General features: G+C 42.9%; 1 protein-coding gene across 1 annotated transcript in view; it reads right to left on the bottom strand.

Moving 5' to 3' along the window:
* The window catches only part of traf6 (TNF receptor-associated factor 6), a 53,527-nt gene extending 38,013 nt beyond the window's left edge, over positions 1–15,514 (bottom strand). The window contains exons 1-2 of the mRNA XM_068045951.1: positions 15,332–15,514; positions 1,343–1,663 (exon numbers count right to left, since the gene is read on the bottom strand). Of these exons, the coding sequence (XP_067902052.1) occupies positions 1,343–1,602 (260 nt within the window). The 5' untranslated portion in view covers positions 1,603–1,663; positions 15,332–15,514. The remainder of the gene's footprint in view (positions 1–1,342; positions 1,664–15,331) is intronic.
* Positions 15,515–17,708: the final 2,194 nt, after the last annotated feature.

Raw genomic sequence — 17,708 nt, 5'->3', positions numbered from 1 at the left:
TTACTGAGCCAACTTGTTTTTTCTTACAGCAATCTGAGAGCTTTCAGTCACTTCTACTAATACCAACTTTCACTTTCAGGCTTTTTAAACAAAAACAAATTTCAAATTCTCAAACTGCCATAGTGGAATTTGAACTCTCATTCTCTGGATTATTAGTCCAGTAACACAGTGGCTCTCAAACTTTTTGGGTTGAAGGACCCCTTTAGAAATATTTTAGTGATCACAGACTCCCCCCATCCCCATCTAAGTTATTTGACATAATACTCAATACAAAAGTGCTGTATGTAAAGAGTGTTTTAATAATACCTTTTAAGAAAACCTATAATTACTGAGAGTAGCACTTTGAGAATTCTTTCACTGATGTAGACAGTGATGAGACAGAACAGACAAACCAGAGATAAAGGATATGTGTGACTCCACTAACATTTAAGTGCATGGCATTTGAACTGCTTTTAATGTGGTTAAAGTTTCTATGTATGCCCATTAACAATCAGTTCACAGATCACACGCAATGCAAACAGCTACTGGCCAAATCAGTATAAAAGAACAGGCTCTCCCCGTTTAGATGTTTAACAGGCTCAAAGCAGGTTACTATGCTTTTCCACAATTACAAGAAGCAAAACTGCAGATTAATATAAACGGAAAATGCTGGAAATACTCAGCAAGCCAGGCAGCATTATAATGGCACTTGCTCACTGCATGAAACCAAATGAATGCACCCTAGTATCACAGCAGCAGTTGGCCTCCCATCTCCCGCCCTGCCAAAAGTAAATGTGAGACTCACCACTGAAAACCATGGCTTTAGAGGTGTCCATCACCATGAAGGGCGAGTATTCAGGAGCTTCAGGGTGGACATCTAGCCAGCTACTTGTGCTGGACTAATACCAAATACTATTAATTTATACAAAGCAGGCAGCTTGTTTCCTTTTTTTCTTCCTTCTGTTTCCCCCCCCTTGTGTCATTCTCTCGCTCTCTCGTTAGATATTATTTCATGAACCCCCTGGCAAGTTTCTATGGACATCCAGTGGTCCACGAACACCAGGCTAATACCACTGCAGCAACATAACCACTATATGACCGTACACATCCACTATGATGTTTGCATATAACCAGCAAGCTATTAAGGTAGCTCATTAAATCACTTCTTTTTGTTAACACTTAAATGCAACAATGACTCTCTTCCCCAACTCTCACATGGGGCTAAAGCAATTCACTGGCACCTGGCACAGGCTGTCAAAGCAGGGGATCTGATTTATACAGACTATTGACGGTGGTGGGGGGGGGGGTGTTGCAGGTGCGTGGTCACTGTGCTGGACAACAGGAAAAAAAATTAGCCACTGACCTAATAGATTTCACAATGCAACCTCTACAGAACCTGTGGCCACAGGGTGTCTGCACTGCTTCTCTTAATGCCATCAGACAGATTGGACACTCGTATTTGTTTTCCAGTGGTGGGTCAAACTCCACATCGTAGCCCTGCATCTCCTCAAACACAGTCTGGGAATACTGCCCATGGTTGCTGCAATCGTCTCTTGTACCACTGCTCACAGTGCAGCACGAGCTCGGGAATGTGGAGTCACAGCTGCTGTCGCAGTCCACCATGCTCCTGGTAACTGCCAGAAGTGGCCAGCACTGGCTTCAATGTGCAAAGTGATTCATCATCCTGTGATGGAAAAGCAGATGAGAGAAGATCAGGTACATATAATGATCACAGCCATTTACCAAAAGCACCCTGCCAATACTGTATTATTGCACAGGTAATCGATGCCCATTCAGAAGTATGAAAGCACAGAGCCTTCCTCGTAGCTGACCTTCTGTGGCATTGCTCACAAGTAGCATGGTTATGATGCTTAGCTGTTAAGATGGACTATACTTAGTGGTTTGCCCCTGTAATGCCACTGCATAGATGCACCCTGTAGCGAAGTGATCATAACTGGCATACTTTGCAGTTAACTAGAGGTTAATTCCTGGGGAAAATTTCTGTATACTGACAGCTGCTCATAAATCCGTGTCTCCTGGCTTTGAAGGAGGCTAGGTTACCAAGGTCAGGAAAACTAGGAAGTGGCTGCTTTAATGTAATTCTTTTGGTAATACTTTGAACTATGATTAATCTCGACTGGATATTAGATTTATATATATATATATATATATATATATATTACACACACACACATATATAATGAAAAAATCTTGCATACGTGTATTCCCTTTCTAACTTCCTGTCATGATTTATCACACTTGTGTCAGCGTTTAACGAATGCAAATATTTAGTATGGAAATCTAGTATGTAGAAGTTGTCTGTAACAATGTAGTTATAGACTCTGACAAGTAGGTGGTGCTATGAAGTTTCTGAAGTCTGTCTCCCTTCTTCTTCTTCGGCCTCTTTGTCTCGAGAGACAATGGGTAAGTGCCTGGACGTGGTCACTGGTTTGCGAAGCAGCGCCTGGAGTGGCTATAAAGGCCAATTCTGGAATGACAGACTCTTCCACAGGCGCTGCAGATGAAATTGATTGTTGGGGCTGTTACACAGTTGGTTCTCTCGTTGCGCTTCTGTCTTTTTTCCTGCCAACAGCTAAGTCTCTTCGACTCACCACTCTTTAGCCCCGCCTTTATGGCTGTCTGCCAGCTCTGGCGATCACTGGCAACTGACTCCCATGACTTGTGGTCTGTCTCCCATGACCATTATTAGAATTTGTATTCATGAACTCACCATGAGAAACAATACAGGGAATTTATTGGTATATGATATGATCTACTCAGATTAACAGCCTCCACTTAACTCTAATAATTACAATAATTGGGCAATAACTCCTCAGGACAATCAAAACCTCTCCCCTCCTGCAGACCAGCAAAAGAACACAACAGATGGAGGCCAGATTCTTAAGGCTCATATCCACTCATGAAAAGAGTGCATTATCCAGCACCCCTGCCAACTCTGCCAAGTGCATCAGAAACTACTGTATCAGGTCTTCATTGCAACAAGTACATCTGTTAGGCCAGTTATAAATGTCAAACCACAACTTCAACATTGCCTGTAAACAGCCAGCTAGGACAGATCACAGTTCTTTTGCTTCTGGCATAAGCACCAACAAAGACTGGACATACCAGGACTGCATGTCGAAGGGCAGATGTAAAGAGAAACCACCAGGTGGCTTTGCACACTGGTGCCTTACTTCCTGCCACCTTAAAAGGGAATGCACACACTTCATAGTGATTCAATGGTGGCAATGTAACAGAAACAGACCTGAAGTGATGTCAGCAAAGGGAAGGGCATGCGCTCCAGAGATTCTTCCACAATTCTTTGAAGTATCAAAATACACAGAAATTTTAACCCAATTTGGTTGTTACCCTTTCTCTATCAATCCCCTCTCTTCTACTGTTAAAGTTCACCTGGCTCTAACAGTGGGTACATTTTAGTCCGAAGTACAAATTAACTTCTAATTTAAACTGCCAATGCCCATCTCCTGACCTCTCTGCCTTCCTCAATGAGCACTGGATCTTGGTTTCAAATTTGGCTCTCAAATTCCTGGATTTCTCTAGACATCAAGACAATGGGGTAGAAATTCAACTCAGACAGTGACAAAACTAGTGATATTGGATTGGCTGCCCATTAGATGCAGTGCCTGACAGTCAGATCTATTGCAGCCAACTGGCGGCTGATTGATGCCACCAGACTTGAATTTCTATCCCTATGTTTTTGCACTGGGCTACACCAAGACTCAGCTGCTATGACTCTGATCTGCTGCTCTGTTGCTTAAATTTTAAAGTTCCCCCGAACTAGTGACTGGCCTACTGGCTTTTTAGTTTCAGTTACAGTCTGGTTCCTGGCCAGAGATTCACTGTCCTGGGTAGAAGTATTTTTCCACCGCTTCTGGATTTTATGGTGACCTCCAACTTTGCCACCATTTATTTTTCTGCCTCTCAACTAATTCTGCACACCTCCTGGGTTTTAATCCCCATGGAAATACCTCCATTATTGCACCTACTCTTCAAATAGTTTCTGGAAGTCCCTCCAAAATGTCCGTTCACTTGTGAACAAGGCCTATGCTATCCATAAGCTCATTCTGGATGTTGCATCGATATTGTGACCTTGATGGAAAGCTGGCTGAGGGGCAATTAAACTGTCCCCCTAAATGAAGCCTCCCTGCCTGGCGAAACCTTCCTCTGCTTTCCTGCCCAGTCGTGGTCGAGGTGTGGCACTTATCACCAAATCACACTTGGTCTGCCCCTTACTCCTCAAGCACATTCCCCCCCTTTTGTTTCATCCCCTCACTTTTCATTTAAAATCCTCATACTCTAACAGCCCTCCCTAGTTTCCTTCTCACGAAATACATTCACTGCTTTCTTCCCTCAGCCTCTGCACAGAGTGATTTAAACCTCCATCTCAAGAACCATGCTCTCCCTCCTCAGAGCTCACTGCCCTCCTGGTCTCCCTTAATCTCTCCTCCATATAAACTCCCCAACCCATATACATAGCCACTCCTTGAGCTTGCTATCTCATGGGGCCTCACTCACCATCATGTCAATCACAGATAAGGCCATCTCTGTTCATTTCCTTGTGTTGCCCTCTACACGTGTACACTTTGCCCATCCCAACTCTACTTCCTCCTGTGTTCGCCGCTGGGGGGGGGGGGGGGGGGGAAATCTTTCAATTCACTTACAACTGCACTTTCAAAATAGTAACTGTCCAGCCTTTGGCCCTCCATTCACCATGACATTCACACCATACAAGTGCCAGGCAATGATCATCTCCAACAAAAGAGAATCCAACCACTGCCCCCAGCATCTGCTCAATTACTACCATCGCTGAATCCCCATCATCATCCACATCCTGGGAGTTGCCATTGACCGGAAACTTAACTGAACCAACCACACAAATACTGTGGCTACAAAAGCAGGTCAGAAGCTGGGAATTCTCTGGCGAGTCACTCACCTCCTGACTCCCCAAAGCCTGTCCGCCATCTACAAGGCACAAGTCAGCAGTGTGATGGAATACTCTCCACTTGCCTGGATGGGTGCAGCTCCAACAACACTCAAGAAGCTGAACATCATCCAGGTCAAAAGTAACTGCTTGATTGGTGCCCCATCCACCACCGGCACACTATGGTAGCAGTGTGTACCATCTACAAGATGCACTGCAGCAACTCGCCAAAGCTCCTTCCAAACCTCGACTATCTAGAACAAGGGCAGCAGACGCATGTGGAACACCACTTGCAAGTCCCCCTCCAAGTCACACGTCATCCTGACTTGGTAATATATCGCCATTCCTTCACTTTCAATGGGTCTCCCTCCTTATCAACACTATAAGTGTAACTATACCACATGGACTGCAGCGGTTCAAGAAGACAGCTCACTGTCACCTTCAGGGTAATTAGGGACAGACCTTGTTAGCAATGCCCACATCCCATGAATGAATTCAAAAAAGGCATTTCTGCAGCTACCAATCTGCTTAGCCAGACCTGCACGTCCACCTTCAATGCCCTAGTCCCCATTAAAATCATTACCCACTCTCACCCCAGCCATTCCCCCAGTATGGCCCTCATCTCTGCTCCCTGAAGTCCAAGAGATGCAGACTTAAAAGGATAAAGCGGTCAAATGGTTTAGCCAGTCACCGCCAAATCTGGCTGGACCATACAAAGCACTACTGGGTTCTGCTCTCATCTGCTAAAACTGCTCACTATCAGGATTACCCTCGAATGCAAAGATCACCCCCTGCTTCTTTTCACTACTGGAAACTAGTTTCTTAAACCCCTCCCAATCTCCACCACCCTCATCTCCAACATGTGAAAGCAGTTTCTGGACTTTGGCACTCAGATTGAGACCATCTAATCAGAACATATAGACATAAGAAATAGAAGCACAGGAACCTTCGAGCCTTCTCCACCATTCAATATCATAGCTGAGCTTCTACCTGAACTCCACCGGCCCACACTATCCATATACCCTTTGATTACCTAGTATCCAAAAATCTATCAAAGTCTCTCTCGAATATATTCAACAGTTCTGATGCGCCCCTCCTTTCTCCTTAGCCCACCAGGTCAAACTTCCTCTAAGGTTCCCTATGCCCTAGCCCTCAACTAACATCTTTCGTTCCTCTGCTGTCTCCCCTCATGCCCTCTTCAAACTCATTTGTCCATGAAACCCATCTCCTGCTCTCTCAACCCTCTTCCCACTAAACTGCTGACCACTTAACAATATCAGCTAACCTGGGAGCCAGGAAGGGAATTTAATGGTTCTCTCTCCTCAGGTACTGTGCCCCTCTCCTTCAAATCTTCCGCACCACCCCCTCCTTAAAAAAAATCCTCGATTCCTCCATCTTTTGCAAACTACCGCCTTGTCTCCAACCTCTCTTTCCTCTCCAAAGTCCTTCAGCACACAGTCACCTCCCAAATCCGTGCCCTTGTTTCCCAGAACTCCATGTTTGAATCCCTCCAATCAGGATTCTTCCCCTGCCACAGTACCAAAATGCCAAAGTCACAAATAAACAGCCTATGTGACTGTAATCATGGTAAACTATACCGCCTCGTCCTTCTCTATGTGTTTGGAGCATTTGATAGGGTTGGCCACATCATCCTCTTCCAACGCCTCTCCACCATCACCTAGTTTGGGGGGAGAGGGGGGTGCGGGATTGCACTCACATGGTTCCATTCTTATCTACCCAATCCTAGCCAGAGAATCACCTGCAAAGGCTCATCATTCTGCTTAGCTGCCTTCCTATTTCTCATCTACTTTCTGCCCCTTCATGACATCATCGAAGGATACAGTGTTAGTTTTCACATGGAAGCTGACGACACATCTCACTCAGTATTAGGACCACTGCTTTGCTCAATATATATTAATGACTTAGACTTGGGTGTACAGGACACAATTTCAAAATTTGCAGACGACACAAAACTTGGAAGTATTATGAATTGTAAGCAGGATAGTGATAGACTTCAAAAGGATATGGACAGGCTGGTGGAATGGGCAGACACCAGGCAGATGAAATTTAATGCAGAAAAGTGTGAATTGATAAGAAGAACGAGGAAAGGGTGTAATTCTAAAATGGATACAGGAACAGAGAGACCTGGAGGATATCTGGACAAATCAGGGCAGGTTGAGGGAGTGATTAATAAGGCATACGGATCATACAATAGAATCATAGAAAATTTAAGGCACAGAAAGAGGCCACTTGGCCCATCGTGTCTGTGCCAGACGAAAAATGATCCGCCTATTCTAATCCCACCTTCCAGCATTTGGTCCATAGCCCTGCAGCTTACTGCACTTGAGGTGCATATCCAGACTCCTTTTGAATGAGTTGAGGGTTTCTGCCTCAACTATCCTTACAGGCAGTGAGTTCCAAACGCCCACTACCCTCTGGGTGAAAAAGCTTTTCCTCATCTCCCCTCTAATTTTTCTACCAATCACTATGTCTATTCCCCCTGTCACTGACCCGTCTGCTAAGGTGAATAGACCCTTCACATCCACTCTATCCAGGCTCCTCAAAATTTCATACATTTCAATCAGATCTCCCCTCCGTCTTCTCTGTTCCAAGGAGAACAACCCCAGCCTGTCCAATCTTTCCTCAGAGCTGCATTTCTCCAGTCCTGGCAATATCCTTATAAATCTCCTCTGTACCCTCTCTAGCGCAATTACATCCTATCTGTAATGAGGTGACCAGAACTGCACACAGTACTCAAATTGTGACCGAACCAATGAGTTATACAGTTCCAGCATAACCTCCCTGCTCTTATATTCTACACCTCGACTAATAAAGGAAAGGATTCCATAAGCCTTCTTAACTACCTTATTGACCTTTCCTGCTACCTTCAGGGATCTGTGGACATTCACTCCAAGGTCCTTCACTTCTTCTACACTTCTCAGTATTTTCCCATTTATCGTGTATTCCTTTGCCTTGTTTGACCTCCCCAAATGCATCACCTCATACATCCTGGGCTTTATAAATAAAGGCATAGATTACAAAGGCAAGGAAGTTACCTTGAACCTTTATAAAACACTGGTTCAGCCTCAACTGCAGTATTGTGTGCAATGCTGGGCACCCAACATTGGGAAGGATGTGAAGGCTTCAGAGAGGGTGCAGAAAAGATTTACGAGAATTTTTCAATGCATGAGGGACTTCAATTATGTGGATAGACTGAGGAAGCTGGGGATGTTCTCCTTCAAGAGAAAGGTGAAAGGAGATTTGATAGAGGTGTTCAAAATCATGAGGAGTATAGACAGAGTAGATAGATAGAAATTGTTCCCATTGGCAGAAGGGTCAAGAACCAGAGGACACAGATTTAAGGTGATTTACAGAAGAACCAAAAGTGGCATGAGGGAAACCTTTATTATCCAGCACTTCGTTACAATCTGAATGCATTGCATTGAGTGGAGGCTGATTCAATTGAGGCTTTCAAAAGGGAACTTGATAAGCACCTGAAGAGAAAAAATGTACACAGCTACAGGGAAAGGGCAGGACAGTGGGAATAGCTAAGCTGCTCAGAGCGCTGGCAGGGACTCAATGGGCCAAATGACCTTCTTCTTTGTTGCAACCATTCTACGATTCTCACCAACACTCATCTCGACCCTCTATTATCTCTAAATTGTGAGACTGCTTGTCCTTCTGCTGAATGAGCAGAAATTTTCCTCCAACTTAATATTGGGAAGACCACAGCCATTGTCGCTGGGCCCTGCCACAAACATGTCCCTAGCTACTGATTCCATCCCTCTTCCTTGGTAACTGTCTGAGGCTGTAAAAGACTGTCCACAACCTTGGCATTATATTTGATGCAGAGATGAGCTTCCGATCACATACCCATGCCATCATTAAGATCAACTATTTCGACCTCCATAACATTGCCCAACTCCAACCCCATTTCTGTTCATCTGCTGCTGTAACCTTCACCATGCCTTTATTACATTCAGACTAGACTATTCCAATGCACTCCTGGCCGGCCTCCCATCTTCCACCCCCAGTAAATGTGAGGTCATCCAAAATGCTGCTGCCCATATCTTATCTCGCAACAAGCCCCTCACCCCTGCACTCACTGACTTATATGGCTCCCAGTTAAGCAACACCTCAATTTTAAAATCCTCATCCTGGTTTTCAAATTCCTCCATTGCCTCGGCCCTCCCTACCTCTAATCTCCTCCAGCCCTACAATCAGAGATATCTGTGCTCTTTCAATTCTGGCCACTTGAGCAACCCTGATTTTAATCCCTCCACTACTGGCGGCTGTGCCTTCAGCTGCCAAGGCCCTAAGCTCTGAATTCCCGCCCTAAACCTCTCCAGCTCTCTTTCCTCCTTTAAGACATTACCTCTTTGACCAAGCTTTTGGTCATTCATCCCAATATCTCCTTATCTGTCTCAGTGTTGAATTTTATTTGATACCACTCCTGTGAAGCACCTCGGGGCCTTTTATTATGTTACAAGCGCTGTGTATAGGTTGCTTTTGTTCACAGAATTTGCTCTGGAGTCATGCTTCTTTAACCAAAAGGGGCACCACTATGGCTTCCATTTACTCTCTCGTCCTTCCCACCATCCCTCCAACCTTTCCTTTATCAGTACCATACCCCCCCCCCCCCATCACCGCACCCCATAACTATCACCAACCCCACCAACAACTCATACTAAATTTCTTATGGGTTGTGATCCATGTTTCACGCAAAACCCTGACTGAGTTTTAACAGCCTTACTGAATGCAGCTTAAGTGAGCCAGATCCACAATCATTGTTTAGCAATCAAGAGCAGGAACCTGAGCTGAATCCTTTCTCCCCTCCATAGCCCAGGTGTACACAGGCCAACTGTATTGCCCCTGCTGTTACCTAAAGTTCAAGCCAGTTAACACCACATCAATCAGGAACAGAACTGGTTCTTCTGTGCCACACTGCATGACATTACGCAATTATACAGAACTCTCAACATAACTCTTCAAATACTAACTCGGTCCAGAAGCCATGTTTATTTTGGGCTGAGTTGTCAGCATCTTAGTAAACTTTTCCCTTTTTGCTCACACAGCAGTTGAGAAGTAACAGAACTTTAGGATGTGGTTTAATGGAACGCCACCTCTTTTCCGTTAGTCTATAGTTTAATTCATCTCTAAAGCGTCACTTCTGCCCACAGTACAAAGACAAGACTTCACCATAATGCAGGTTCTTGTATTACACAGCTAATGTGAAAAACCCATTTTTACTTATGACACGCAAAAATACAATGGTGTATTCCATATTCACTATGTAATGGGGCTATATATAAAATGAATTGTGGCCCACATTTCCTACATTACTAATGTGACTACACTTCAACAGTATTTCATTGGCTGGAAAGTGCTTTGGGTAGTCTTGAGGTCGTGAAAGACACTATATAAATGCAAGTCTTGCAAGTCTTTTTGTTTACTAGCTGCAAATAAAATGCAGCTAATATGTGACATATTTTATACACATCCAACATAGAACTGACATATGAACAGATAATATGGGAGATACGTTGTCTAAGTCATAACTTAGTGATCGCTCGTTCAGGGTGTAACAATAAAACCTCTTATAATCTGAACATGGCTATGAATCTTTTGCACATGCCCCTGTGCAATTCTCCAATCTTTGTCCTACAAACAACAAGGGGGTAGGCCATATTAGCAATGAGGCAGATTTAGCCAACAGCCTAATGGTGTATGAACATTTATCTAATAGCAATCAAAATATAATGGAGTTCAACATTTTGTTCGAAAAAGGATAAACACGGAACAGCAATGATTCTAGATTTAGTTAAGGCCGATTTCAACAGGATGAATCCGCAACGGTTCACAGTAAACTGGGCAAATCTGTTAATGGGTAAAACACCACAAGGGGCAAAAGTTCGACTTGACAAAAGAAACAGCCATGGATGACTAAAGAGTTAAGTGACAGCATATAACTACAAAAGAAAGCACACAAGAATGCAAAACATAGCACAGTCCCTGGCACATGGGAAAGTTACAAAGATCAGCAAAGGGTGACAGAACAGATAATAAGAGCTACAAAAGGGAGTATAAAAAGAAACTTACAAGGAATATCAAAATTAACACAACAAACGTTTACAATTATATTAGCAGAAAGATGCTGGTTAAGAGCAACGTGGGCCCCTAAAAAACTGACGATATCATAAATGAAAAGCAAGAAATTGCAGACATGGTAAATAGTTACTTTGCATCAATATTTATGGTAAAGGAAGAGGTCAGCATGTCAGACGTCCCAAGGAAACTAATATTGAATCAAAGATGGGACTCATCAAAATTAACATAAGCAAATTAACAGTAATGAAGAAAATAATGGGCATTAAACAGTGACAATCCCAGGGACCTGATGGTTTTCATCACAGGAAGTAGGCGAGAACATTCCAGATACCCTAACTATAATCTTCCTAAATTCCCGATACAGGAACCATTCCTTTAGATTGGAAAATTGCACACAGCACTCTGCTATTTAAGAAAGGTGAGAAACCAGGGAATTATAGACCGGTTAGCCTAGCATCTGTTGTCGGGAAGCTCCTAGAGTCTATAATTAAGGATAGCGTGACTGAACAGCTTGAAAATTTTCAGCTAGTCAGAAAGAGCAAGCAAAGATTTGTAAAGGATCAGTCATGCCTGATTCAATTTTTTGAACAGGGGGCTGAAGTAGTACACAAGGGTATGCATATGGATGTTATGTATATGGACTTCCAGAAAGCATTTGATAAAGTCACTCAGAAGAGACTGTTAGCTAGAGTTAAAGCCTCACGGAATTGAAGGCAAATTATTGACTTGGTTCGGGGGTGTTTGGAGATTGAATGAGCAGCAGGAGACAGAGTAGGGATGATAGGCAAGTACTGTAATGTGACTAGTGGCATCCCACAGGGATCTATGCGGGAGCCTCAACTATTCACTGTATTTATTAACGACTTAGATGATGGGATAGAAAGCCACAAATGGAATTTATAAAGGAACTATAAAAAATGAGAAAATATACTTTAAAACAGGGATTGAATTATATCTGCACACTTTCATCTAAAAATTACCAGTTCTCCAACACCACTTTATCTAAGGCTACACTCATCTTTGAATCTTCATGTGCAATGCTTTGGAAGCTCTGCGCAATATATCAGTACATGTTTTTGCATGCTCCATTGTAAAGATTGAACATCCCCTGTAGTCTTTTGCTATGTTAAAAGGTTGTTACGAGTGCTTCCTTTTTTGTTAAATTTTGAAAACTTGTGATTTAAAACTGAAAAGGAGTCCATGGATTTTTTTTTCCAGGGTCACCGAGAGGTCTGGATTGTGAACAGTTACTGGACTGCACCTGTCTACTAATAATTACCCAGCAGGGGTTGTTTTTGACTTGGGGAAAGATGTTTATGAAGAAGTGACAGGTCAAGACTTATAAGGGTCTGCAGGCTTGATTCTTGTGACATTGGTTTTGGTTTCGCTTTGGACAGTGAGTTGGGATATGGACAAAGGTTTGAAAAGACAGTCTGAGAAAATTTTCCAAGGGAGCAAAACCCCAGCTCAGTTTGTTCAAGCTCTTGGAAAAAGCCTGCCGGTTTTCCATCTCCTGAGAAGCAAGTGTAAGAGGCTGCCTGAATCCCATCACTGCATTTTCCTGGAAAGCACAAACTGATCTTCAACATCGCCTGACAAGAATTGTTCTAGGAAGATCCCAGTGACAGCCGTCTATACGTATTTGGGATGCCAAACCAAAAAGGACATCTGACATCATATCTTCTCTTTTTTTCTTCAAGAGTTAGCAAGTATTTTGGCCAACATTTTTTTTTTAAGTGTGGTTTTTTTTGGTACTAAAGCTCTACAGAGTAAATCCCTACTTTTTCCAGTGTGTGCATGAGAGTGTATGAGAGGGGGGCTAAGGTTAAAAAAAAGGAACTTTTATATTTCAATCTGTGTGTTTATGCTTTGCTACGTTACTGGTTAAGAATTGGTTTATAACAAACTGATAATTTTGTTGTTTATTAAAGAAACCTGGTTAGTGTGTTTTATTCTGGGATAAAAATGGAGTCTATGATTAACCGTATCAGTAAGTGGAAAAAATTTAAATATATGTTGTGACCTGCGGAGAAGTGGAACTAGAATAAACTGTGCACTCCTCCCGACTTGGTCGTAACAAGGTACACATTTGGGCACCATCACCCTGTCATTAGATGTCCCATTGTTAAGAAAGCAGCTGTTAGCCATCAAGAATCACCACCACACTAACATGATTCACTCCGACTACAAGGTGGCACTTCAGATGCTCCAATTCCCCACAGATATGTTGACATTACATTGCCACAGTCTCTCCATGGTCCCAGGATGCAGCCAGCATTCCAATTTCTGTGTTTGGACAGCAGTAAGGTAAACAATTATTCAAAACTTTCAGGGACTGCCCACCAGCACTCCCTCCGCTGGCCTGCTGGAGCTGCCTACCAGTCTGCCGCATCACCCCCACCACCGTCTGCTCCCCCACCCTCCCTTCACCGCTGGCCTGTTGAGACTGCTTGTTTGCTTTCTTCCTGGTGCAGTCAAATTTTATGGTTTTTGGCACTTTAAAGAAATCAAATTAGCTGAAGACTGGCATCTGTAATGGCAGTGGAGCTCAGGAGAAGGCCAAAAAGGATCATCTGCTCCAGGAGTCTGGCTGAAGATGGTTGCATATGCTGGGCTCCACCATGTTTGAGGATGGACATGTCTTTGGAGCCTCAACCTCCTGATAGCTGCTTAGTTCATTCCTGGATGTGGCGGAATTTCAGAGTTTTGACCTGATCCATTGGTTGTGATATCACTTAGCTCTGTTTGTAAAATGCTGTTATTGTAGTTTAGCACACATAGTCCTGCAGTGTACCTGCACCAGGTTGGCACTTTATATTCAGTTGCTCCTGGCATGCTCTTCTACACTTCCTTATTGCTGCCAAACTTCAAGACCATGCTATTGAAGCACAGATGCTCCATTTTCTTTTACCACTAGATACAGGTCTAAACAACTCACAACCTTGCACACTATCTTGCTTTAACTGCCAAAAGTAAAAATTTAATAGAGATAATATATGTGTATAAAAGTCAAATATACTTTTCAAAAAGTTGTGGAATTCAATCTCCAAAGCACCACTAAAAATTCCAGAATACCATTTGATTCAGGCACTGTAAACCAGTGGCTTCAATATCACGTGCCAGAAGGACCTCTCATTTTTGGAAAATGGCTTGTTCCCTGACTCACCCTGTACATGTTACAGAGGTTTTGCATACAGCACAATCTTCCTATAACACTTTCCCATTACACTTGGTTGATTTGATGGAACAAATTTTGACTTATCCAGTCACCATGAATCAGAGGCCATGATTACATGTTACATGACTTGGCATCTCAATTGTCATAAATCAGCAAATGCTCCAACTCCCTGAGAGCAATGTGGCAGAAAATCTGCTGGTTATACATGAAAAGTCTTGCACCTGCGTGCACTTGCTGTTTGCTGGCACTCCTGTAAAATCAACATTTCACTATCATGTTGTGGACCAGCTCAAAGTAAAACAGTAGCATATCAAAATTTAATAGATGCAAATCAAACACGAGGAAAGCAGCCACAGCAAAACTACTACAGAATTATGAAAAACAGTCAGAACCAATAAATTAAAACAAACACATGGAAAAGGCAAATCAGTGAGACTGCTCAAAAAGCTTTTAGGAATAACAAAATTGCCCAATTTTTATTTCACAGTAATTTAAATTTCTAATGACCAAAATAAGCTTTATAAAACATATTTTCATAAGAATATGATTAAATCTGCCTGCTGAATTGTCTTTCATGTCTTTTAATACCTGCATTACCAAGTTGTAATTGCAAGGCATCTGCATGTGAGCTTGGCTTTCAGTTTCAAAAGCCTAGGCTTTGATCACATATTTTCCCCGGAACTATTGAAGGAATGTAACCCATCAGTACATTTTGAGCATATGCAGGATCAGACTTGCAAAGAAAAGGGTATTGGAGAGAGGGATGAAATTAGGGAGTGGGTACAGAGGAGGGGGGAAGTGTTGGGAGAGAGAGAGACCTGTAACATACTAAAACTAAATACCGATAGACTTATTCTTTATCACAGCTGCATAACATTCTCAAAATGCTGATTAGTTTCAGACTGGCTCAGAAACAATGAACACATTCCAAGCTGCAAAGATTATTGACCTAACAGCAATTACACTGTGATTGCATAAGCCTCGATCTTATCAAGCAGTTGAGACTGAAAGCCGTTTGGCCTGTTATTGGCCCCCATCTTGATTTCAAGATTGCAAAGCAATTATTCCCTGCAAACTTAAAGCAACTGCCCACCACTACCACCCACGCCCCCTCCACCACATACCTCAGCAGCAGAACACATTGTGCACTACCAATGTACATTCTCTTGGTCTTTTGGAGGAGAACATTCTCTGGCTTACTGTGAGCAGCACCACTGGAGATCTGTTGTGCTACACATGTATAAGAATGGTACATCTGGTCTTTACTCGTCACATTCCACAAATCACAGTCCAGTCATTGTACTTTTCTACAGATGCAAAACAATCTTTTAAAAAGGGTAAAAGCCAGTCAACTCCTGCTGGGTGCTTCTGACCTGAAGACTGCAAATGGACAAGAATTTTTCCAGTGTTATATAATTATGCAGCAGAGAAGACAGCCATTCAGCTCCTTGTGCCAATGCCAACAGTTTGAAATTTGTATTTATATTAGTGTATTTAATGCAATAAAATGTCACAGAAGTGCTTCACCAGAGCATTATAAAACAATTTGACATTGAGCAACATAAGGGCAAATGATCAAAAGCTTGGTCAAAAAGGCAGGTTTTAAGGAGTGTCTTAAAGGTGGAGAGGTTTAGGGAGGGACTTCCAGAGCGTAGGCAGCTAAAGACATGCCCACCAATGGTGCAGCGATTAAAATCAGGGATGCTAAGGAGCCAGAATTAGAGGAGCGCAGATATCTCGGAGGGTTGGGGCTATAGGACGTCACAGACATGGAAGGTTTTGAAAACAAGGATGAGAACCTTAAAATCAAGGCTTTGCTTAACCAGGGACCAATGTAGGTCAGCGAGCACATGAAGAATTATTCAATTAGTCTCCCTCCCCTGCTTTCCCCAAAAGCCCTGCAAATTTTGCCTTTTCAAGTATATATACCCAATTCCCTTTTGAAAGATAAAACTGAATCTGCTTCCACCACCCTTTCAGGAAGTGGACTTCAGATCATAACTTGCTGCACAAAACAATTTCTCTTCACCTCCCTGCTGGTTCCTCTGTCAATTATTTTAAATCTGTGTCCTCTGGCTACTGACCCTTCTGCCACACGAAACAGTTTTGCCTTATATACTCTAACAAAACTCTTCATAGTTTTGAACATATTCATCAAATCTCCCTTTAATCTTCTATGCTGAGAATAGTTCCAGCTTCTCTAGTCTCCCCACATTAACTGGTCATCCCTGGTATCATTCTGGTAAATCTCCTCTGCACCCTCTCTATGGACTTCCCATTCTTCCTGAAGTGCGGCGTGCCGAAGTCGGCTCAATAGTCCAGCCGGCCAAAAACAGTGACTGCCAAAATTTAGCCATGGTTTAACCTCATGACTTCACAACAGCTTGAGTTAACTGCATTTACCTGTTTAACCTTTCCCACAGTGAGAATCCACGTACAGTCAGTAAAGGGACAAGCCAGATTCGTAGCTAAACAACTGTGCTGCAAATTCCAGACTATGCATGGACAATTCCACAGAAGATCTGCTGGCAATCTAGATAAATATCAGAAACAGCCTGTGCTTTGAGGAAGGTCAGCTACACTTTCCTTATCGCACCTACACATGTAAATTTGAAGTGTAGGGTATGTTTAATTTATAACTACACTTATCTTTCAGTCCTCTTGGAACAAAGTGGCACTATGCATCAGCTGAGTCACAAACCTGGCCTGATTGCTGTTACTAACCTCTACCTATCCTTGCTGTCAACTTGGGCCTCACCCTTCATATTGGCTGCTACTTCTTTCCCTGGCGCAGAAGGTGCAGAGGCGATCTGCAGTTCACCCCAGCTGAGATTATAAAGATGACTTGTATTTATGTAATCCCTCATCATATTAATTACAAATATCTCAAAAGTGCTTCACATAGAATATTTTACTCTGAAATGCAGTGAGGCTCATAATGTCGGCTCTCAACAAATGACTGAACCTGCAACATCCCTGGTCAATCTGGTTTAACTACTTACTACCTTAACCATCAAATCATTAAGGTAACTTCAACTGGGTAAAGATCACACAAATAATAGAGGTGAGTGACTAATTGAGCTGTTTTTGGTGACTCTGGTTTAAGGTTAAAGGATGATTGTTGACCAGAACTCCTCGCTCATCTTTGAATAATACTGAGGTTCTTCAACATCCACCTAAACCAATCAGGCAGATGGGACCTCAGTCTCTCAAGGATAGCAATTTCCACCAAGTTCTATACATGGCACTGAAGGGTCAGCCTAGATTACATTGCTCAGGTCCTAGTACATCGCTTGAACCAACAACCTTCCGACTCAAAAGGTCAGCTTGCAACAGGCCACCAATAGTTGCTTTATATTGTACAGAACTCCCTTTGAGTACCGGTGATGTAAGTGGTTCCCAGCACTGGAGAAAGTGTCCCAAATACAAGGAGAATTGCACAGCACAAACTACATGCACCCTATCCTGTGCATCTCAGTGGTCTGAAAGTTGCGATCACAG

This window comes from Heterodontus francisci, chromosome 14 (assembly GCF_036365525.1).
Source record: "Heterodontus francisci isolate sHetFra1 chromosome 14, sHetFra1.hap1, whole genome shotgun sequence".
Taxonomy (NCBI): domain Eukaryota; kingdom Metazoa; phylum Chordata; class Chondrichthyes; order Heterodontiformes; family Heterodontidae; genus Heterodontus; species Heterodontus francisci.
Note: the sequence above shows the minus strand (reverse complement) of the source record. Positions and strands in the feature narration are given on the sequence as shown.